The 24714-nt window shown below is 45.6% G+C and overlaps 1 protein-coding gene across 1 annotated transcript in view; it reads right to left on the bottom strand.

The window, feature by feature from the left end:
- The window catches only part of LOC119402771 (tissue factor pathway inhibitor), a 34757-nt gene extending 28446 nt beyond the window's left edge, over window positions 1-6311 (bottom strand). Inside the window, exon 1 of the mRNA XM_037669846.2 lies at window positions 6212-6311. Coding sequence (XP_037525774.1) covers window positions 6212-6266 — 55 coding nt within the window. The 5' untranslated portion in view covers window positions 6267-6311. The remainder of the gene's footprint in view (window positions 1-6211) is intronic.
- Window positions 6312-24714: the final 18403 nt, after the last annotated feature.

Here is a 24714-nt window from a genome sequence, read left to right as displayed (position 1 = left end):
CTTAAAAGTAATCTTGATATATGTATATATATATATATATATATATATATATATATATATATATATATATATATATATATATATATATATATATATATATATATATATATATATATATGTGACGCTATGAATGGGAGACGTCCAGCGGCACCGACGCCATACTTTTATTCTACTCACGCGCCACCTCTTCTTCATCGGCTTCTAACAGACATCACTGCCTTTATACGTCATAGGATTCCCCCTCCCCCCGAAAGAATGCGCGAGTTTAACTACAGAACATGAGCAAACAGAGTATTAAAGCTAAAATGTCAAAACGCGGAGTAGTTCCATGTCACAAGGGACTTCTGTGAAATTAGCACAAAGAGATTCACAGAGGAGGCCGGGGATATCAAGGAGAGCTCTGGTGGGCGAGGCTGGCTGTTGCGTTCGGGACAACATAAGCATGCCTTGAACGTGGACACTAATGATGACACATTTGGTAGACACGTAACAAATGAATAGTATTGGAGCACCTTGTAGAGACGGCAGCTCAGATGCCGTAGGCGTCGCTTTGTGGTGACTGATAGAGACGCGGTGTTTTCACTTTGTGAGCCCGTTGAATGAGGCTGATGGGGTGATGGCTGTGTGCTTCCAGAATAGAAGGGAATTGTCTGGCGCCTTTTCAGTCTTTTCCTGTGGTGTTGTCGCAATTGTCTTGATCGGTGGCGCAGAAAACTTCCTTTACGGTTCATCCTGCGACTGAGGTGTCTCAGATGTTGAACTTGTCGTCGGTTTGGTCGGTGTATTTTCTGACGACCTCCTTTATGCCGCAAGTGTGCTTTCGATGTATCAGTTCGTCGATGTTCTTGTTCGCGTAGCCGTTGTAGTCTATGAGATTCTTGGAGTTGCTTTTGTTGACACTGCTGCTTTTGTTGCGAAAGTTGGCGACGTGGGCCTCTCGTAGGAGCACGAGTCTGGTTTTCTTTGCACGTTGATGTGATCGGTAGACAGTTGGCACTCGGCGCTCTGCTGCAAGGCTTATCTGGTTATGAAAGTAGTGTGGCAGAATGATCAGAAAGCTCCCCAGATGGTTCTGAAATGCCGTTCATTATAGATGCTTCTGGCAGTTGGCAATGCGCAGGATCTGGTGAATCGGAAACTTCCGCATTGCTTCGACTCTCTGGTGGGTGATCACTGGAAGCTGATAGCACAGCAAACATGGCTTGACTAGGTTCCATTTGCGAGTTTTGGTGAGACTGTGGAACTGTTGAAATACACCCTTGTGGCGAAAGACACATCTTGGACTGGTCCTGGCGTGATTGTGTATTTTCCCGATGCGTCAGCTCGTTTATCGTGAACGCAGCGACCTTGTGAGGCATGTGGTAATCGTTATGAAGAACAGTTGAGCCACTTGATGTAATGCCAGGTGGTGCGTCACGTATGCGAAACGACGAATCAGCTGTATCGGGATGTGCAATTACGCCTCGTGGCCTATGGTGCAGTGAAGAGGTAGAAGGTGCCAATTCTTGTGCAGAAGGAAAGCCTGATGGACGGCTATGTGTTTTCGTTGGAAAAGCACGTGGACTGCGATGGCTGAGTTGAGATTTCTCTAGATGGTGGATTACAGACGAATCTTCACTGTAGTCTCTAAATCGGGTGATCATTTCTTCTCTGATTTTGTTCCATGATTCATTGTTTGGAAGATGTGCGTGAGGTAAAATCGGAATGCCTCACCGGTGACGTAGTCGTTAAAGTTGGCGACCATGTCCCGTTCCGTCCATGACGCAGCGGTAGCGTGGCGTTCGAAGAGGTTGAACCAGTCCTCTACGGCTCCATCGTCCGCTGATCCGGCGTACTGTGGGATGGCAAGGTCTGTCGATGATGCTGCCATGGTGATAGTCGTTGTGTGCAGCTATGACGTGCTTCGCCAGTTCATGTGTGGTCAGGACGTCTTGTTACTGCTCGTGGATAATGTGCGGCTGATGAAGTGGCTGCCAGGTCTTCATCCTGTCGACTTGTGTGACGCTATGAATGGGAGACGTCCAGCGGCACCGACGCCATACTTTTATTCTACTCACGCGCCACCTCTTCTTCATCGGCTTCTAACAGACATCACTGCCTTTATACGTCACATATATATATATATATATATATATATATATATATATATATATATATATAGAGAGAGAGAGAGAGAGAGAGAGAGAGAGAAGAAACGCACGTTTAAGAAACAAAAACAGCTGATGATATGTAGACTGGCTTTCGTCTGGGTCAATCTGGTCACAGGACGCCGTCGTTTAAAAGCCGTGGAACGGTACGACAGTTTTAGATATGCTCGGGGCAGTGTCCGTTCTGCGCCATCCGCACCCATACTGCGCATGCGGCAACTCTCCCCCCTCTCCTCGCGCTCACGCGAGGAGGTGGGAGGAGGTGGCGTGAGCACTCCTCCGCTTCGTTTCTCCTCTCCCGTTTCTCTCTCTCCGCCACAGCTGTGCGCTCGTATGTAATGCGGTGCGCGCTCGCTCCCGTTCCACTCTCCTTCGCAATGGCGCTATGGACGCTCGCGAAGCTGAACGTAAACGGCTACGTCGGCAAACGAATCTCGAAGCTGCGAGGCTGCGAAAGCGCGCGTTCGCGGTGCTTCCGTCATTCTCTCTTTGTGCAACGGTGTGCGAAACGCCGTGAACAAAGTCAACGCCGGCGCTAGTTGCAGCGGCAGCGCCACCGCCGTAGAGCAGAGGAATGCTCGGGAAGCCGAACGTAAACGTCAGCGTCGGCAAGCGATAATTCAAAGGCCTCGACAGCCACCATGTCATAAGTCACAAGAAAATGTATACGCATTACAAGATAATTCATAAGTCATAAGTCACAAGAAAATTATATTTGTACATATAAGCATATGAGAGCATTTTGAGTAGCACTCCGATATTCGTTGGATGCCTTTATGGAAGCCCGTCATCGGGACACAAGTGCATAACTGTAGTTCATGACTTCATGCAGCGTCATGTTCGCAACTCTTATATGCTTTTTATGGGATATTTCAATCTCCCAGACATTGACTGGACTAGCTAAACCACACATCTACCTCGGACGCTCTTATAAACTTAATGTCGAACTTAAGTCTTCAGCAAATCGTGTTATCTCCAACCCGCTTGTACAACACTGCCGCGAACATATTAGATCTGATACTGATTAGTCAGCACTTCCCGGAAGACCGCGTTCGAACTGACCTAGTTGACGGCATTCAGAGCATCCCATAGTCATATGCGTGCTGCCGCTTGCTTCCAGTACTGCATGTGAGCAGCTTGGATCAACTGTACTTCATTTAAAAAGAGCTGACGATAACATCGTATTAACCCATCTTGAACATTAGTTCGAAAATTTTTGCAGCTAGCTTTTGACGCCTCCAGTGATACTAATCCACTTTGGCCATGTTTCAAATCTACTATTATGTGCTGTGTCACTAACTTCACACTAAAGAAACACAAGAAAGCGCCAGCAAATAATCCTTCGATAACACGTGAGGTTATCGTGGCAAAGCGTAGATTAAGGTTGCATCTGGCTTCGAAAAACCATAAGTGTAAAGCATCCATTCAACAGTATCTGGAGTGCACATAATCAGAGTTTAAGTAATAAACAAAAAGTGCTAGACAATATTACTTTAGTCTTACACTTCCAATCTTTATCAAGCAAGCCAAACAAAATTTGGAGTTATCTTCGCACCAGCAATGATACACAATCGCACACGGGTCCAGGGGAAAGAACGGAAAAGGCTAACGAATACAACATTTTTTTTTCCAATCAGTGCTCATAACTGATAATGTTACCATTCCTCCAGTATTATCCCTCGATTCGCCAAGCATCGGTTATTTTGCAGTCACTGATGTAGGAATACTGAACTTGCTTCTTAGGTCATGAAAAATCGAGTGGTCCAGAGGGTATTCCTAACGAGTTCCTTAAGAGGTACGCGGATCGGTGTAGAAAGTTTCTTGGGCTAATTTTTGGAAAGTCGCTTACCTCATCCCAGCTGCGAGACTACTGGGAGATTGGAAAAATAATACCTATTCGTAAATCAGGGGAACAGCAATCGGTTTCAAATTACCGGCCGATATTCATCACTAGCATTTTATGTAAGCTACTAGAGCATATTATCCTCAAACACATCACTGTCTTTCTCGAGAAAATAAAATTTTTGTCTCCTAATCAACACGAATTTCGTAGCGGCATCTCCACTGTTACGCAGCTAACGGATGTATTTCATGACCTAGCGTTTACCATGAGTAATCGCGGCCAAACAGACGTGATTTTACTTGATTTATCTAAAGCTTTCGATTGCATATGTCACAGCAAATTACTAATAAATCACAAAAGTGCGATAGAAGAGGGTCTACTCTTTTCTTGGATAGAAAATTTTTTTACAAATCGCTGACAGTTCGTGCTGTATGAAGGTCATATATCAAACACAGTCCCCGTAACTTCTGGGGTCACTCAAGGTACCCCAGAAGATAATAGTGGTCTTGGAACCACTATTATTTTTAATTTTCATAAACGACCTCGCGTCCAACATTGACTGTAATATCAAGCTGTTCGCAGACGACTGCATCATTTATAAGGAGGTAACCAGCTTCACAGACCACATTAACCTCAATGAATGCCTAACCACATTGAACAGCATTGAATGTCCAGGGAGACCATGATCATTACACATGCGGCCTCGGCAATTTGCTCCGGTTGCGGTGCTGTAAGGCGATCGGCCGGAGCTGGTTCTTCTAACGTATACCTTGTGCAGAGATTAAACTATTCAAAAGAATTTAAACAGCCCGTACGTCTAAAAAAATCTCGTTAGTAAAAGTTTCTCGCAGTTTTCTTGCATGGGTGCACTACTGCACTCAGTGGAACGACAAACAAATGAAAGAAGATGCCTCTGGTTTGACGACACTACCCAACTTTTTCGACGGCCCTTGACGTGACGCCACGTTTTATCGTAACCAATGGAAACGCAGCGCGCGCCGACGGCTGGATTTCACCTTTTCGTACTGTTAGCTCGTTCGGAAGAGGGTGTCGCCAGAGCTCCGAAGTATTCCATGTTCCGCAAAACTCGGGCCATCGTGCACAGTACCCTAGGTTAGCACTTGAGAAGGCAAGGTGCACGGGGCCCGATTCCGCTATTGGGTTCTGCTCTTGAAGGCGAAGCTGAAGCGTCCTCAACAGTTTTTTTTATTTCTTCTTCATTGAGAGCAGTGCACGTTTAAGAGCTTGTTGTGTGGGGTGAAAAAAAGTTTGACCTCCCGCCACTTCTGCAAATTTCTTCATGTTGTGCGAAAAGCGAATGTATATAAGCAGTGGAATGCGCGTTGCTTTCTTAGGTTCACTATTTTTGCTGCACCAGCTGAGAGAATTGCGCTGGGATACCCCACGTCACTTAGGCGACGAACCTCGTTGTCGAAACTAAGGAATTAAGTTAATGTTAAGGAATTAATGCTAAGAAATTTTCGAAGTATGCATGGAGAATACGGCGTTTTTTTTTTTTTGCTTAGAGTGCAAAAAGTGTAACATTACCACTGTTTATTTGCTCTAGGTTGTTGTGCCTAGCGGACCTGCTTAGACGAAAAAATACAAGCCTAGATTGAGAAAACATAAGAAGCAGTCTACGGGAAGCTGTCGAGGCACAAGTTAACAAAAAAGAACAGCGCTTGTCTTTGTTCCCTTTTTTGACCCTTATGCGTTAAGCGCTGGTTCTTGAAGACTGAGGAAATTCTGAAATTATATCGTAATAGAGCTTTGCAATTCTTTCTGTACACAGTCCTTTTTTTTCATAGAAAGAAGTGTGATACCTTGTGTTTCCTGTAGCTGTACGCAGTTCTATCATGAACCAACTAGCCCAGTATACAGTATGCTTTGACAAGATATTGTTCGCATTTAAAACGTACCACGGCACATTAGGTCATCATCACAGCACATAGCCGATGGTCAATTGCAGCAACAGATATTATACCAAGTGATTGGGAAGTGTGGCTGCGATGGGCAAGTGTATGTGGGAAGTTGAAATTGAGAAATTTGTAGGCATCAACTTGAATCATCTCGCAGAGGATGGTGTAGGTTGGAGACTATTGGTAGCCGCCTTTATCCTTCCGTGCACTGAAGATACGTGGACGATAATGTTGATGCCCTCTCGGCAAAGGAGGCTGCATCTTTTGTTTATACTAATGGACTTGATTGCCAAAGTGCTTACCATTTGACGCCACGAGTGCTGCGGTGAGCAGTAAGCCAAAGGACCACAATACCATAATTCAAGCTTTTACTCTTAGCTTGCTCTATGAAAAGCCAAACGCTCTTTTGTGCAGAATCGGGTGTGCTGGCGTCTACGTTTTATATAAAGAATAACCTAGTCTCAGTTAAGATCAATGTAATATGAATGTTGACATTTAATGATATATCAATGTAATATGAATAATGATATTTAATATTTGATATTATGCTTAAGGAACAAGAATATGAAAAAAATCCCAGTTCCCAAAAAGGTCTTTCGGTGGTGCCTAGCATTTGTGTACAGGCACGACAGCGTGCGCAAAGTGTGACCTACTGCTTCGTCCTTCATTCTTTGAAATGAAAAAAAAAAACATAACCACAAGGGCGAAAGAAAGGCTACGGTGGACAGCTGCTAAAGAAGCCTATTTAAGTACTTGACATTTTGAAAATTTCCATTCGTGCTCCAGCCGCGGTGTAAAGGCATGTGGTTGTCATATTATTCTTGAAATCGAGCGCTTCTTTCACTTTCATGAACTTGATCTCTAGCAATGAAATCTAGAAGGCTAGATACACAAGCTTCACACGTGACCTTATGTGAGTGCGGATGGATGATTTGAGATGCCTGCAAGCCAAGTATTTTTAATTGTGTTGTATTCTCCTCTGAACGCTTTCGTACTTGTGATGGTGATTACACACTACAGGGTGTTTGCGATCAGTTTACTGGGTTTGCTATTAGGGCCAAATCCTTAGATGGCTCATCCAACGCTAAAATTTACGGGCCTCCCATGTCAGTGTCCTCCGTCGGCGGCGTCAACACGAGTGATGCGAAAGACCATCATCGCGCGATAACGTCGCCATATGACGTCATCATGACGTCACATATTGCCAGTATTTCTGACGTCATCATGGCGTCACTGCGACATCTCAGAACGTGACGTCATCACATGACATCATTCCTTGGTCAAGGGTTGGCCGATTCCGGGTGGTAGTGCAAAACAAGGTGATATGCAGAAAGCTTACAATGCCTCCGATTTTGGGACATTGCAAAACCGCCTTAGCTGACCTAGAGGAAGATTGCTTTCGCCTTCGAGTCGACTGAGGCGGATGCGTAAGGGACTGCTACTTGTTACTTGTTTCGCTTTCGGTGTTGTTTTCACGGAAGGCAGCACCGCTGTTGCGGATGGTCAGCTTACGCACATGTTCACAACGCTTTTATTTTAAAATCAGGCTCGTAATTCCTGCAGATTCCTGCCATGGAGTTTGTAAGGTTTATGAAACTAATATATTGCATTGTGGTCAGTTAGCTGTCATTTAAAAATAAAGAAAGGAAGCGAAACAAGGATGCAGACTAGCACGATGCGCGCTCCGATCAAAGACGTGATTGGCCACCAAATAACAGAGCGAGTGCAGTACAGAAAACCATACGGCTGCACAGCCTATTCACCGGGTATGTATACACATACCTGGTGAATGCGCTTTCACTCGGAAGTGCGTGTGTGGTCGATACAGGTGGAAAAAAAATTACTCACTACGTTTATACACTCTAATGACGGTAATGTTTAGCCCTTTCAGCCCTGGATTTTTTATTTTGGCCGGAGACATTTTTTGTGCGTGTTTTCCTAATAATTAGGACCTCAGAAGACCAAAAACGAAAAATTGAGCCAGTGGTGCAAGTATTTATGGATTAATTAGCATGGAATCAAATTAGGTCATCAGGGCTCAGGGGTTGTGAAATAAGGAAAATTGCTTTTTTTATTTCTGCTACTCACTAGAGTACACAAAATGTGAGCCACGTCTCATTTTTCAGCGTGATACTCCTTGATACAGCTTCTGTACGAGGTCCCGAAAACGGCGCTTAGCCGCCTCACCTGACCCGCCTCGGCGTCATCCATCACTTCGGTCAAGCTTTTTCTTCTTTGTGGCTCCCAGCTCCGCAAATATGTCGCAACTTTGGTGTCAATCACAGTGGGGATCATTGAAGAAGTATTTCCCCAAGAATGAGCAGTTTTGGTTTAATTTACGAGGTACTAGGGGAACTTTTGCGCGGTGTCGTCAATTGACGACGCCAGGGCCGAAAGGGTTAGGGCAACATAAAACGGTAAGCAACTTATAAGTTATGCGTTACGTGACTGCTAAAACAATTTCATCTTTGTCTTTTTAAAATTTCCCCCTCACGCAAAGGTTACATAGAGAGTAGCATGGCATTTAAAAGTTGAGTGCACCGCGATACGCGTGGCGACTTTTATATTGAAAACTTATGAAAGCACGGTGATTCGTCTGCCAGGAGACCTACACTATGGAGTGAAAGTTTCATGATCACTGTGTCACGTTGCGATCCGGATTTGGAGTATTCGCATGTGCAATCGTAGACAAAGGCAGTTTTGCTATACAGTAAGATCCTGGTCGAACACTGGTGTCTCAAAATGCCATACTGAAGATAAAGGCTTGCACAAAGCCTCGCTCAAGGTTGGTTTTCGCAACTGAACAGCAGATAATGTATACACAGAACGGCTGTTGGCAGCAGAAAAGCAAACCATCGAAACAGCGATTTTACATTGCGGAATGCTGTGGCAAGCGATGGCGGGATATTGATTAAACCTACAGTTGAATAAAGTGATCCCGCTTCGAAAACACGTCATTTAGGTTCTGGCATAAATTCCGCACAGACATTGGCCGAAGGATATGAACGAAATACCTTCTTATGTAGGTTAAATTTTTGTGCTAAGCAGCTTCCTAAGGTGTTCTTATATCTGTATTGCTTTTAGGCCGATTGTCTAAATGATTTGTCCCCTATGAAGCTTTGCTAATAGCGGAGAAGAGGATACATCAGATGGTAAATGACGACACCATAAAATATTGTGAGCACACGACAACCGAAAAAAGGAAAGTAATGATGCCATCGAATAACCATTGTGTGGGGCGAGAAAAATATTATCCAAGACTGGAATACAATTTACTCTAATGTCCTTGTCGTCTTGTCTAGTTTATTTTCAGAAAGAATGTTAGCATGCTGTAAAATACAGCAAACGTCATGTCACAATATAGCAGCAAACACGCTCAAACTTCATCAATTTTCCAACAACATGCCGCAAAGAAGAAAAACATGCCGCAAAGCTCACAAACAGCGAGAGACAGCCGCTCCGATGAGCGCGCGTACACATGTTTGAGATGTGCGTGAGCTCGCGGTGTGACACAAATTTGGCGTCCTCTAGGCGCCGCTTCAGCTTCATCGAAGCAAAGATGGCGTGGTCTCTCCTCGGCGTTGCACACCTTGAAATGTATGCCGGGAAGAGCATTCGAATGGGACGCGGTTGGTGCGGTTGTTGAAGTCGCGATTTTGTTTTTCTTGGTTTCGTCGATTTAACCACATTTTACGCTCCGCGTTTTTATGACGTGCGTGGTCTAATCGCGTTTTGTACGTGAGTAGCGTCTAAGTAGCGATACAGTAAGCAAAGGTACTCATAAACGTGCGCGATACGCCGCAAATCTGTCACGAGCCAATCCAACAGGGACTTGTTCAGTGCGCTGCGTGGGCGTTGCAATGAGCGGCATTGCTGAATCTTCGCTTGTCTGAGACTGGCAATCATCGAGCGTGTGACATCCGTTGCTACTTTGGCAAAAGAAAGTAGTAAATGTGATCTAGGGCTATGCAATATTTTTTCTTTCTTAATGCGTTATTTGCTTGTGTATATGCGTTAGTACGGCGTTTTTACTGAATTCATGCTCATGCTGACGCTGCTGTAAGAGATGGGTCATGTCAGAAAATTAGATTATGTCATGCTTTTACGCAATACGTTACTATCGGCAGTATATGATCTGCGCCACTCGAATACATCTAACCGCGTCATTGTTGAAACGGGATAGCTCAGGATCTCAGGTTACGCAAAAAGCCGTACGCTGTGGCTTAACAGTTTTCCAAAAAAACATGAATGTCACCAATTGTGCAAAGCAGGAGTCGAAAGGTGGACATGGGCAGTGTGGTTGGTATGTCTTTCGGTGTTCTTAGCTATCTGGCTATCATAATTTGTTTTTTTTTTTTTTTTGGCGAGACAGCTGTGCTGCACAACACGTGGTGTCGCAGACAGCTGGTGGGATCACGCACCAACTGTTCTAAAGTCTGTGTCTTCTCCCCGTCTCGTAATACCAAGCGCAAGAAGAAATCATGAATCTGCTTTCCCAAACGGGTGCTTGAGTGGTCAGGACACCCACTTCTAAATATGTAAAATAATACTGCATCAATTTAGAAACCTAGGTGTAATCGAATTCGTGATACCGACCTTTTTTTTAACGCAAAATTCAAGTGTCCTCCAAGTTTTGACAGTGGCGCGGTCTAGTGGTAGGATCAAAGAGTACTAATTTAGACAAAACTCGTAGTGGCAACACGTCCGACAAGACCGACATGCTTGTTTTGGAACACGCACACGCGAGCGGTGGCAGGCGCCTTGAATCTTAGTTCAGTATTAGGGGAGTGAGAATATTCGCAAACATCATATGACCAATGAGCCTTCTAGTCGATTCGGAACTGGAATCGAATAGTGCATATTCGAAATAATCAACAATTTTCGAATACTTTTCTAATAATCAGCAATGATGAAAAAGGCCCCAAGAAACGAGACGTTGGAACAGCGAGGGGTAACATTTCTTGTTTTTATCAACGAATTACCCAGGTACACGCACCCCGCGTACTTACACGATTATTGACGCTATATGATCACAGGATGAAGGCGTTTTTGCTTAAAACCCCAATGTCTCCAAATGAACAGCGTCATCAATCCGTTACATGACATGACATCAATGCACTATCATGCCATTCATGATCATTTTAACTCATGATATTTAAAAGCTGTTGACAATGCACCTCATGGGATTCTGCAGTCACTGCTATATTTAAACCTGCAGTTACAAAATAATTCGAAGGCTCCTGTATACGAGCTTGCCTCAGCTTAAATACCGGCGGTATTTTTCTCGGTTAGGAGTAATCGTAATGATCGTTTGTTAGAGCTAGCGAATATTTGTTTTAGATAAAATGTTATGAAATTCTTGGGCTGTTTTAAATGCTGTTACGTTACCAGCATAGAGTTGCTTTGAAAATTGTTGTCTTAATATTCGAAAACTATTCGAACAGCATTCGATTTGTATTCGTATTCGATTCGCGGTCATCATTGTTCGATTCGTATTATATTCGGTTCCAAAATTCTCTATTAATTCGCACACCCTTATTCGTTATTTCTATTCTACCTTATTATTACTGCAGTTACACACGAGTGCCTATCATCACGTCGGTACACCACCTGAAAAGGCGACGTCCGCGACAACGACTTCTACCAAGTATGGCGCTAACCTGGACAAAGGGCGTCACTATCCTGCTCCAAGGCAAGCGGCCCTGACTTTGAGGCAACCTAACTCAGGTAGACACGTCGCACCATCTCGTGACGCCATGTGAAACACCGGGTTGGGGGGCATTTTTAAACAGGATTCTGAAAAGCTCCGATCACACCAAGCTTTTCGCAGGACTGCATTATGGAAAAATTTGCGCGCTCCACACGAAGACAGTTCCATATGAAAAGTCCACACGCTCCACATGAAAAGTTCACAAGGACCAGCACAGCATAACAAGTGACCTTCATTCCATAAGAAAACACATATTACATTCCCGATAAGTACCTGATGTGCAAGAATAAAGCTCAGTTGTTAGTCTGCGCTGGTCCTTGTGAACTTTTCCTTTGTGTCTTTGTGTGGTGTGCGAAAATTTTCCACAATGTAGTCCAACCAACTAGATCGCCTTTCCGTCTTATTTCGCAGGACCCTACGTTGTGCTTCTTCATTACATCACCTAGGTCACACTAGCAGCTACGTGAGCGCATCCGCACGGTAGGTGCGCTCATTGTCTTCAATATGACATCGCAGGCTTTCTCCAAGACGTCTCGTCAAGTAATCGCGTTTGTGCACTGTATCATGGCATAAGATATCGCCCTAGAGACGTGTTCAGTGGCAATGTGTACTCGCCGTGGGTAGGGGGTGTTACTTCGCACAGCTGCCATTGGACGCCCTTATTTAAGACGGCAGCGCCAAACGCCCCTTGAGTTACGGCCCTTGTAGTTGGGTGGAATACAAGAGGGCGGCGCACACCATGCGCCTCGCTATGGCAACAGGTAGAGCAGCCACGCAGTGTCTGCCCCCCCCCCCCATGTCCCACTTATACACATTTGTTGTGTCCTTGCGGACAAGGGAAGCAAAACGCACGCGCGACGCCTCTCCGGTCTTCACTCTTCGCAAAACAGTCGTTGGGCTCCAATTATTTTTACGCGATTGCAATATGCATTTGCTTATTTTTTCAACCTGAGAATTATTCATTAGGTGAACTGTTTTTGTTGTGCTTTTGTTAGGTTCTGCATTTTGGTGTGCCCAATAAACAGGTCACACATCTCTCGATCACGTTACTCGTACGAACAATTAAGCGAGAAAGCAGAACCTCCCATCTTGTATGCGAATGTAACTCAAGTAAAACTGCTGTTCAAGTAGGTCTCCGTGTGTTTGAGAAGGACATTATAACTTTACTTCTCACATCATACCATGATGCCCAAACCTTCCAAGTTTATTCCTGCTGCTTCTTCCTCGGGGGCTCTTCTGTACAGCAATACATGCGCCTGCAGTGTCCATATAATTACTACCGCAATATAAAATATATGTTCTCTCCTTAAAAACATCAGGCAAGCAGCCGATATCAAGCGAACCCTTACAAAACTAGATTTAGACAGTGTATATAATGTCTGTAAACTTCATGTAGACAAGTTTGCCTTTATGTAGATTTAACATTTTCTTTAAACAAAATCGATCGGGAATGTATAGATAAATGTCGACAAAATAAATTTTACCTTTTGTCTTATTGTATTTAATAGATTGTCGATAAAGAAAAGTAAGAAAACTGTATGTTTCTTTTTTCTAATTTCAGTCTATAGGCAATCTATAGAGAAAAGAAAATTTGGTATATTTTACTTTTTGTCTAATCCCGACTATACATTCTCTACAAACAAAAATCTTATCTATTTGTGTAACCTTAGTCTATTGAAAGTCTCTAAGCAAAAGCCAACAAGCTTTCGCTACCTGTGTTTGTCTAATCCCAGGCTGTCAAAAAAATGTCTGATTACTTGTTTGTTTTGTTTTAATACCTAATCTAGAGACTGTCTAAGACCGAAGTTAAGATCGGTTTATTTTATTTACTCGTCATTTATAATTTTATCCTTGAAATTTTAGAAAACGTGTGTGCAATTCAGGGAATTTCTCTACCTTTTCGTTTAGCTTACACTGAGCACTCCTTACTTAATGTCCCATCGGGCCCTGTACGCTAGATGACAAACAAACTAACAAAAACAGGCAGGCTATTGTGAGAGAACTTCATCGGTTCATTTTGATTTTTCCATCCCTTGTGAAGCATGTTGTCTTTTGAACCCTGAGCACGCCTATGTGCGCGGGTTCATTACTTCTGACTCTCCTAGGAGCGTCAATGCTATAAAAACACATCGGAAACTGGTGAGTATTGTGTTGTAAAAGGGGAGACGTTTACCGAACACGGCAATTCAGAAAAGAAACTAAAATCACAGCAAGGACTGTCTGCTTCTTTCCGCTTTCGTTGCCGCAATGCAAAGGGCAACGCATTTCGTGAAATACTGGAAAGCACAGCTTCGAAGCGAGACAATGGGGACACAGTGAACGCAGGACAACAGCTCTTTTTCAAGACATACACAGCAGGGCCCACTGCAGTGCTTCTCTTTTTTTTTGTTACAATTCAGTACACAGTATTTCTCCATTCTCTTCCTATACGAACCATCTTCCCCAGAAATGAGTTTTGTTAAGACTACATGTTGTGAATCATCTGTCGCCCTTCCTTAACTCATTAAGTTTAGTTCGTTTTAACGATGTTTTCAAAACGTAATGTATTAAGACGTTCTTCAACATATATGTATAGAATTTCTATTTTTATTAAAATGACGTGCAAGGAGGCCTGCAGCCAGCAATTGTTTTTGGGGTGGGGGGGGGCACTTGGCGAAGGCCTTTGATATTTGTGCAAAAGCTTCTATTTTCGTCATAAAATTGACGAAAAAAAAACTCTCCTTATAAAAATTTCGACAGCAACACCCACCCGAAACGTTACACGTCATGTTTTAAACGTCTTCCGAATAACAGATGCTCTGAATAAGAAAGCCTAAGGGCAAGCTTTCGATTTCAACAGAAATTTAAAAACGTTTTTTTTCCTGAACTTTCCGACTCTTTCTTCTTTTTTTTCCAGGCCTGGTTGTTTATAGTGTCATGTCGCGGCCTATTTTTCGGCACTTGCAATGCCATTTTTGGTGAGGTTTTCATTTTCTTCGCGAGTACATTTATATGCCTGTATTGCCTTTTGCTATTGTCGATGAAGTCGAGTAATGCCGCTTCAGGCCGCTGTGCCCAATGTAAATGCAAGACCAAAAAAAGATGATAACATTGACGCGCAAGAATACCTCGCAAAATATTTCACTTACACAGGAGCGAACACAACAGACAAGCACAAGTAACTGCCGATAACTGATGGCAAAACAACATGACAGCGCCTATGTAGACGCGATCTCCGTGTCTATACAAATTCGCGCACGCTACTTGCCCAGTGTCCGAACACCAATAAATAAACGTGTGGAATCGTCTAGTACTTCCTACCGCTTGGTGTCATCTCACGCTGAACACTTCATATCATGTATGTTGCGTCCTTATCATTGAGAGCAGCTATTTGCTCAGCCACGCCTGCTAAATCTTGTCCCCGAGAATTTGATAATGAACCTTGGAAACTGCATAATAAACACGAATTGATGGCTGTCGTAACGGCAAGATGCAAATATAACGCGAACATATGTGTTGGTTTTGAACTTGTGGGTGACATAGCTCACGACGTTGACCCCATAACTTCTAGGCGCAAGCGACCAGCATCGACGGGTGCAGCCATGTTGATTTTTATGTGAACGCTTTCATTGCTGCCCAGCGCTAAGAGCATTGGCTCCTGCCATGTGCTCGCTTTACTCGCCCAACGAATGTTATTGCTTTGTCCGGCACTGCCATTGCTGCCCAACGAAAGAGCGTTGGTTGCTACCATGTGCTCACTCTACAGTCTAGCGGAGAAGCTGGTTGCAGAAGGGTGGAAGATGTGAGGTGTCAGCAAACGAGATGCTTGCGCAGCAAAACATAGTTATCTTTCTAATTGCGTTCTAGTCGGAGAAGGTTAAGACAGCATTGTTTGCTTGGAACCATAGAGTTTCCTAAAATTAACTAGAGGGGACTCTGGCGCTGCGATCGTTCAGCTACCATGGGAATGATGGGTAGTACACAAATTTGCCCAGTCTTCGTGCTTGCGGCTTCAAACGTACTTGTGGCTTTGTTTATTGCTATGTTTTGGTTTTCTTTCGGATAAAAGAATGGATTGTTGTGAACTTCGTGACCAGATATGAATCGCTGAGCCTAAAGAAGTTAAAGTGGTGAAGTGGAACTGCAGACTTTTGCTGAGCTTCGTTTTGCGACAAAGCGGATGCAGCCAACGCGGAGCCAAACTGAGCCGAAAGTACGAAGTTTAGACAAATTTGTGTACTACCCATCATTCCCATGCTGGCTGAAGCGTCATGCGTTGCAGCTCCCATAGACACTAGCGCCAGAGTTCCCTCTAGTAAGTATTGTAGGAAACTCTATGCTTGGAACATGCTACGTCACAGACATACGGGATACGCTAAACACGATACGCATACACACCGTAATCATTTAATTCTTTTATCGGTAACTGCCGATAATCGTGATGAACCATCATGGCAGCCCCCATGCAGACGTGGCCGCCCGCTTCGATCCGAACTCGCGCTTGCTACATCCCCAGTGCCCTGACAGCAATAAATAAGTGCTGGAATCGGCTATCGCATTCTATCATCTTACTGTGACGACAAAATATGCGGTATGTGCTAACTTTATCATTAAGATCAGCTGTTTGTTGAGCCACGCCTGCTAAGCCTTGTCCCCGAAAATTCGAGACTGAGTCTTGGAAGCAGTGCAATAGAGAGTGGAATACATTGCTGTCGAAGCGTCAGGAAGGAAATAAGTGGCAGACGCAAGCGTCGGTGTACAACTTGCTGGTCACACAGTCCACGACGGCGAGTTCCTAATTGCGAGACACAAAGAGTCAGCGTCGACGGGCGCCGCCATGTTGTGTTATTTTCCGGTGGTAAGAGTAACGCTACGGGCGTTGGTTGTTACCGTGTGCTCGCTTTACTCGCCCAACGCATGCTGCCCAACGCTGAGAGGGTTGGTCGCTGCTGTGTGCTCGCTAGATTCGCCCAACGCGTGAGTGCAAATGTGAGGTGTGTTCGCTCTTCCCATTCGTTGAGAAGCCTCGTAGCTTCGACAGTGCTGCAGCCAGCTTGTGAGATGGAATACACTGCCCCAATGCCCCAACGCGTGAGCGCAGACGCTATGGGGACGCCGAGCAGGCAATGTGGTGCGGATGAATATATCATGAGGGGTTTTCGCTGTTCCTATTAGCTAACAAGCCCTGTAGCTTCCACAGTGGTGCAGGTAGCTTTCGCGATGGAATATACTCGGTGCATACCCGTATGGGGAAGAGCGCCTAAAGACGTAAGACAAATAAGATGCACAAACTACACCGCTGGCTGAAGAGTGATGTCTTTGCTAGGAAAGAACAGCTAAGAATACCTATAAAAAGTGTACATTTGCGTGCATGAGCAGGCGAGCACGCAAAAAGTATTAAATAGTTGAGAATATATGTAGCAAAAAATGCTACAGATATATATTGAGAACGAGAAAACGCTACTGACGGAGAGCTTACGCATGACGAACTGTTCTTTCTGATTGCACCGACGCGAAAGATCTCATGTGCACGATCGTCTCTCTAGCGCCTGTGGACAAAGCGTCGCGTAAAGTCGGCAGTCTTACGCTTACCTTAGCGTGGCGAACGCTTAGCGAGCACGTTTGCCACATATCATGCTTGGCAACTTCTTTTCGCTATGTAAGTATGTCTTCATAATATTGTTACGTGAATGACGACTCGGTAGACTAGACCGTAGACTATTTACACGATATATTTTCAGTAGCAGTTGCAGCGCTGACCGGTTCAGCTCAGAGCCCGAGCGGAGAGAGATCTTCCTTTTCCTCGTCCGGCGCACACGCGCAATGGTTCAAGGGGCTGGCAATATGCATGTAGCATAATCCCCGGCGGCAGGAGCGCCGTCTCGGCGCATCAGACGTCAACGTCACTGGGAGAGTGGTAGGGTTTCAAGCGTGCGACATGTACGATATCGCTGGCCTGTATAGACGATGAATGCGACGAGGCGACAGGAGCGATTTCATAGGTTACAGGGGTAACCACACGAAGGACTCTGTATGGACCTGTGTATCGAGACATTAGTTTTTCCGACATCCCAACGTGACGGGTGGGAGACCACAGCAGGACCAAAGAACCGGGCGAGAAGTGCACGTCTCGGTGCCTGCGATCGTACAACCGCCGTTGGTTTTCTTGAGAAGAGGCGAGTGCGGGCGGTTTCACGTGCATGAGCAGCCCTGGTGATAGTGTCAAGGGCATATTCGCTGGTCGGTACGGCGGGAAACGGGATGATGGTGTCTAGGGGCAACGTTGGTTGTCGGCCGAACAACAGAAAGAATGGAGAGTAACCGGCAGTGTCGTGGCGCGAAGAATTGTACGCAAATGTCACGTACGGCAAAGCAAGGTCCCAGTCAGAGTGGTCGGAGGAAACATACTTCGCAAGCATGTCTGTAAGTGTTCGATTGAGACGCTCGGTTAGGCCATTTGTCTGCGGATGGTAGGTCGTAGTGAGCTTGTGCCTCGTTTCACATGACTGCAGAATGTCGGCTATGACCTTCGACAGAAATGTGCGGCCACGGTCCGTAAGCAGCTGGCGTGGAGCTCCATGTTGCAAAATCACGTCGTGTAGGAGGAAGTCGGCGACATCTGTGGCGCAGCTTGTTGGAAGAGCTCTTGTGATGGCGTAGCGCGTGGCGTAGTCTGTGGCCACAGCTATCCACCTGTTGCCGGAGGAAGACAGGGGAAACGGGCCAAGTAGGTCTAAGCCAACGCGAAAGAACAGTTCTGACGAAATGTCAAGGGGTTGAAGGCACCCGGCGGGAAGCGTCGATGGTGTTTTGCGGCGCTGACATTTCTCACACGCCGCAACGTATCTTCTGACGGAGCGTGCAAGCCCTGGCCAAAAGAAGCGTTGGCGGATCCGGTCGTAAATGCGCGATACACCAAGGTGACCGGCCGTTGGAAGGTCATGAAGTTCGTGAAGGACAGCCGAGCGGAGGTGTTTCGGAATAACAAGCAGCAGGGCTGGTCCATCTGGGTGAAAATTGTGGCGGTAGAGTGCACCATCTTGGAGGACGAACGAACGATGGGACCGGTCGGTAGACGATGATTCTAGGCGTTCGATGATAGTACGCAAGGACGCATCTCTGCGTTGTTCGTCGCCGATGTTTGTCAGTAAGGAAACGGAAAAGACGCAAGCGTCGGCGTCGGTGTCAGGGACGCTGCTCGATTCATCGACCGGGTAGCGGGACAGGCAGTCTGCGTCCTGGTGTAGGCGGCCCGACTTGTACGTCACTGTGTAGGTATATTCTTGGAGTCGCAGAGCCCAGCGACCAAGCCGGCCCGTAGGATCCTTTAGTGAGGAAAGCCAACAGAGCGCATGATGGTCCGTTATTACAGAGGAATGCGTGCCATATAAATATGGGCGGAACTTCAAGACTGCCCAGACAAGAGCAAGGCATTCACGCTCTGTAATGGAATAGTTGCGCTCGGCAGCTGTAAGGAGGCGGCTGGCGTAGGCGATAACGCGGTTGTGTCCCTGTTGTCGTTGGGCTAGGACGGCTCCGATCCCGTGACCCCGTGACCCCGAGGAGCCGCACAGCATCTCCCGTGGATGCTGTGCGGCTCCTTACTACAGATACAGCGGTCTGCACAGCCCTAGATGCAATGGAGCTCTATGTTGCAGAAACAGTTGCTGCCACGACCAAAGTTTTGCCACTAAATGTGCAGGAGGCGTGTCAAGAACAAAGCTCGGATCGTGATTGCGCTAAATTGCTCTCCTTCTGTTAAGCGGGAGGTTCCTCTGAAAAACAAGCTGAAGCTCAACATCTCCAAGTATTCTTCACTGGTTATTGGTCTTTCTGTCTGCGACAGCTTAGTGATAAAATGCGTCTCTTTGGTGATTCTACCGCCACTATGATCTGCAGTCTTGGCACTGCTACACGAGGGGCATCAAGGCATTCACAGAAACGAAGCCCTTGCGCGAGGTTCAGTATGGGGGCTTGGTATCTCTAATGACATTGCCTCTCTGGTCGCCAACTGTGAGAAATTCGCTTTCTTTAAGGTTAACTTCGTGTTACACTTTATAACGACATCTCTCCGTGATAGTCCATGCTAACATCTCGGCATGGACTTATTTCACTTCAATGGACGAACCATCCTCCTGGTAGTTTATTACTACTCTATATGCCCAGGAGGAGCCTTGAGGAGCACAACTGCGCAAGCGCTCGGAGATGTGCTGAACACCAGATGTGCTGACATCCAAATTTCGATCATAATCTGTATTATGTGAGTTAATCCTCAGGCGTTCAAAAAGAAGTTGGCGAAATTTAGAGCACTTCGCAGAGGACCTAATTTACAATGGTATATTTTTTTGAACACGCCAGCGGCTTAAAATTGGCCAACACTAAGTACTCGGCGAGCCATGGCGCAACAAGCTGCTTCCTTTGCGAGCGTCTCATTCCGGCTTAGAGTTTTATTCCTTTGTCAGCTGTACGTGCACTTGAGCTGTTTCAGCTTTCTTCAGCTTGGCAGTGAAATTGAGCAATTTGCAGCGGCCGAAACTTTGATAGAACACGACGGGTCTGCTCTGGGTAGCACATGACATCACACATGCCATGGCAAAAAGGCGGTCACCGGTAGTTGGCGAGATTTATAGCCGGTGTATTCTAGGACTCATTTTGCGCTGAAACAATTTTTTTACAGTTCATTTGTGCGTGTTTAAAGAACAATAGATCATTTATTGTTATTTTTCGCTGAAAACCACACAGCTGACCGTGTCGTGGCCCCTTTAAGGAAATTGAAAAAATAACTTTTTAATTGGTGCAGAGAGTTGGTCGGGTGGAATAAAAGAATTGAAGTGCTTCCGGTGAAACGCTCATTGCCGCGTTGAGTTCCGGACATGCGGCTTCTCGTGATGACGTTCGATCAAATTCACCTGCTAAATTCCAACCAGAGCGCTGAATAGCGCAAGTACTAGAAAACGTGAATGACGTCACTTAAACAAAAGAATAATATCTGGGGTTTAACGTCCCAAAACCACGATATGATTATGAGGGACGCCGTAGTAGAGGGCTCCGGAAATTTCGACCACCTGGGGTTCTTTAACGTGCACCTAAATTCAAGTACACGGGCCCCAAGCATTTTTGCCTCCATCGAAAATGCAGCCGCTGCGGCCGGGATTCGATCCCGCGAACTTCGGGTCAGCAGTCGAGCGCCATAACCACTAGGCCACCGTGGCGGGGCTTTCGACAAGAACGATTGCAGTGATGCTAGTTCTTCCGCATTCGTTAACGTATACGCATTGCGCATGTACACTTGCGCAATGCGGTCTATAATTGCAAGTGGAAACCGCACCCCCACAAAGTGAAGGCTCTAAATGGTTGATATAACGACGCTGGCTCATTCTGGGCGTCTCGGAAGAATATTGCATTTGCTCTCTTCAGCGTTTAAGTTTTTGTTTAGCCGTATAATTTTGAAATAATTTATCACGCGAAAATTGCCAGTTCCCAGTTATTCAACATTGCAAATTGGAAAAAACCATTAATTCTCCCACTTGAACCGGCCTTGTCTCTCCACAGATAAACATGTTTATAAAGTAATACATTTATTTATTGCCATTTCTCATGCTTCTTGGCATCTTAATATGTCCTTCACAACACATAGCGATTTCACCACACAGCAAGCAAATACCGCATTTATCTTGAGGATTTTCGGACACATCCGTTGAAACAACCTATATAGTACAGATATATAGTGGATCCAACGTATCGAAGAGTCCGCTTGTCGAAAGGTTCACTCCAGCGACGCCCCGTACTCCAAGAATTTTTCATCGCTTCAAGATGTCTTCTTCCCCTGAACATGTACTTTATAGGGAAAGTATTAGATGCCTAAACAATGTGCGGCATATATACCACCAGCCTTCCTGAAAGCGGATCCTCGTATCATCAACATGATGGCAGTACCATGTTGCGCTTACAGCGAATCTTCCACGAGCGCATAGATATTGAATAGCTGTAGGTCAATTAAAACGCAAATTTGGGCTAGCTATATAAACAGGTGAACCAAATACTTGTAAAGAACAGACGAGCAGAGAAACTCGAGACAACAAAGGAAACATCGCCTCAGTGTATGCGATGTGTGTGCTTCTCGATTGTCGCAATTATGGTGTGGTCAGCATTTCATGGTTCACCGTTAACACGCACAGCGTAGACGTACGCAGCGCACTGATGCTGCTACAATTTGTATCCATCAAAGAAGCGGTTTGGATATTTGTTTGTTTGTATATCCTCAGGCTCGCGCACGGGGCAGGGCTTACAACATCTCCTGATATAACCTGTACTTTAATTACCATCTTTCTATGATTAACCTTATCAAAGGCTTTACTAATATAAAAAGTCACAGTTTCACCACAAGGGTGAAGCAATGAACGCGATAGCAACAAATTGTAGTGTTAAACGAGGCTGGCAGCTAAATATTTTGTATCCCATCTCGCGGAACTACAAAACGCTGGTGTAAGAGAATACGGCCGCTCCAGGGAGAGATGCTATGTCCCCATAGTCACTTCGCGTTGAGAGCGCAGCACGTAGGAGGGTATACGTGCCGCCCGCTGTGATGGTTGTCGAGACAGCGCCCGCGCCAGCGATCGCGACCGCGCCCTTAGATTCAAAGTTCAAAGTAGCTGCTCGCGCGACACCCCCCCCCCCCACCACCACCACGCGTATTTTCATGATTGTTAAAGACGGGCGAGGCGTTTCCCGTCTGTTTTGACGGCAGGCCTCCCGAGCGGGGGACGGAAATGGGCCGGCTCGTTTGATGCCTGCTTCGGCCGCGGTCATCGCCCCCGTTCGCGCTTTTTACCTGCGGTAGAACATACGATGCGCGGGGGCATCTTATCAACTTGGACTTCATACGGGACATGACGGCGACGGCAAAAACCCGTCGAGACTGTCCATATAATTGCTATCGCAATAAAAATCACATCTGTTGATTTCTCGGCACCGCTAACATTAACGAAATTGTAAACACTTTATTTAGTACATACTGCAGACCCTTAGGTCCAAGCAGGTGTTACGATTGACGTGTAGTATTGTGTTACGATTGACGAGTCCTCTCGAAACACATATTGATAGCCACCAAGAGTTTTGTTCTATGGCAAATGCCCTCGAATGTGCTTAAAAAAATATGTTTTTGTATCTTAGGATAGCATGAAGTTTCGACAATGGGTACGTAATTGGCTGTAAACGTGGTGTCCCCGTCTTTTGAAGAATACATGCATCCCTTGATGTGCCTGGCTGAGAAGCGCGAGCACACAAGCAGATGTGCGCTCCTCAGATAAGTAAGGATTGTGAGCCACGAGAGCAGTCTAAAAACGAAATGAACATCTCTCACATGAAGGAAAATGAATTCAAATCCCTTTGATAATTTCCTTTTTAACACTTTTCAAATGACAACATTGCATAATAGAAGTTGCAGTTTAGGATTCGCTGTCATGTCATTTTGCACTGAACTGTTAAATAATCAGATAACCAGAGGGAACGCAACGAACAGTGAATTATAATTTTTGTCATCTTTATTGAGCGTGTTCAACGACTTTCGCAACGGTGGTTGTTCATAATCCTCTTTTGGTACCAACCAGGGCAAGGTGCAATATTGGGGGCACGTAAACTTAGCCTTGCATATCTAGGGCACAGACGTGAGAAAGATGGAAATGAGCTTTGGCTTGAAAGCATCCCATTAGAATAATTATGACATTTTGACTGGCCAATGATAAAACTGGACAAAAAAAAACAGGCAGGATTGATTGTCGGGCGAGAGGCGAAGGCAACATAACACTTTGCGGTTTTGTTTTGCACTTTTACGTGATACCGTTTCATACCGGCACCCACCAAGACTTCGCTGAGGTGATTTCCGTCACGGACGTGCCATCGGTGAAATGTACACGAAGTCATGACAAAGAAAATTGGAAACAAAGTTTTGTTGATTTGGAATAATTGGGAATACAACCCAGCATCTGTCGGCCCGCATCAAAGATGCCCGGCGCTGTACCCACAGCACCACCGACGCACATGCAGGGGAATCTGCAAGCGCGCCTTCTATTTCTCGCACCTCCCTCTCGCAGTAATCTTCGTTGGTGGGACGGTGTGGCCGTCTATACGCGGTGGTCCAGCACTGCATCATGGCACTAACGAATGCCGACAGGGAGCGTCCATTGTCGCTCCTAAAGCTCGTCGCTGCCGTCTTTCTGGATCCTGCTAACGACGTTTAGCTCGCCGAAGTTCCCGTTCATCACTCGTTTCAGCCTGCCATGTACGCGCTGGTGGTCATGTTTCCGCTTTAACTCATCATCAAGCCGAGCGACATCCGCAGAAAGGTCTGAAGCAGTATGCCGCTTTCGCCGCCGGGATCATGCAGAAAAAATCGGCACAGATGGGCCGGCGTCCTTGCTTTCTCCTTCAGTCGCACGACCATGGCACATCGGCTGAACTGAAGCACTCGCCCGCTGATCCGACGTGGTAGAGAGAAGGGCGAGTCACGTGGTAATCACATGGATACGGTTGGCGTGGAAGCGTTTGTCATCGTAGTAGCGGTCGGGGCAGCGGTCTATCAGCGGCAGCGGCGGACGCGGTTAGTCAAGCGGTATGCGTTCTTCGCTTCAAGGCCAAACGGAGATACACGGCGAAACTCGCTCGATTAGGCCAGTGAAGCTCTCCCTTAAAAAGGCGTTGTTCATCAAGAACTCGTGTTTAGCGTCCGCCCTGCAGACGCCGCCAAGCTGGTACACACAATAATGCGAGGTCACGTGTGAGCACAGGAATTGCAAAAGCGGTCGCGCTGTTTTCTCATTTCGCTGGGGCAGCTTCTGTGACCGTGCGGAAATAGGGCACTTATTATAGTTCGGTGTCGAAACCTTGCATTCTGGCTATTTGGAATTATGCTATCTTATCTAAATAGTTTTTCAAGTCATAACTTCCATAAAACTAACCGAGACATTAATAAATAATACATATATATATATATATATATATATATATATATATTACATTAATTTGCTCATTAGGTATTCTTCCTTCATCATTGTAGTAACACTTTTTTTTAAATTCTTCGACTACCATGATCATGCCCTCCTCAAACTGCAAAAACCA

This window comes from Rhipicephalus sanguineus, chromosome 8 (genome assembly GCF_013339695.2).
Source record: "Rhipicephalus sanguineus isolate Rsan-2018 chromosome 8, BIME_Rsan_1.4, whole genome shotgun sequence".
Classification (NCBI taxonomy): domain Eukaryota; kingdom Metazoa; phylum Arthropoda; class Arachnida; order Ixodida; family Ixodidae; genus Rhipicephalus; species Rhipicephalus sanguineus.
The sequence above is the reverse complement of the archived record's forward strand: the minus strand, read 5'-3'. Positions and strand labels throughout refer to the sequence as shown.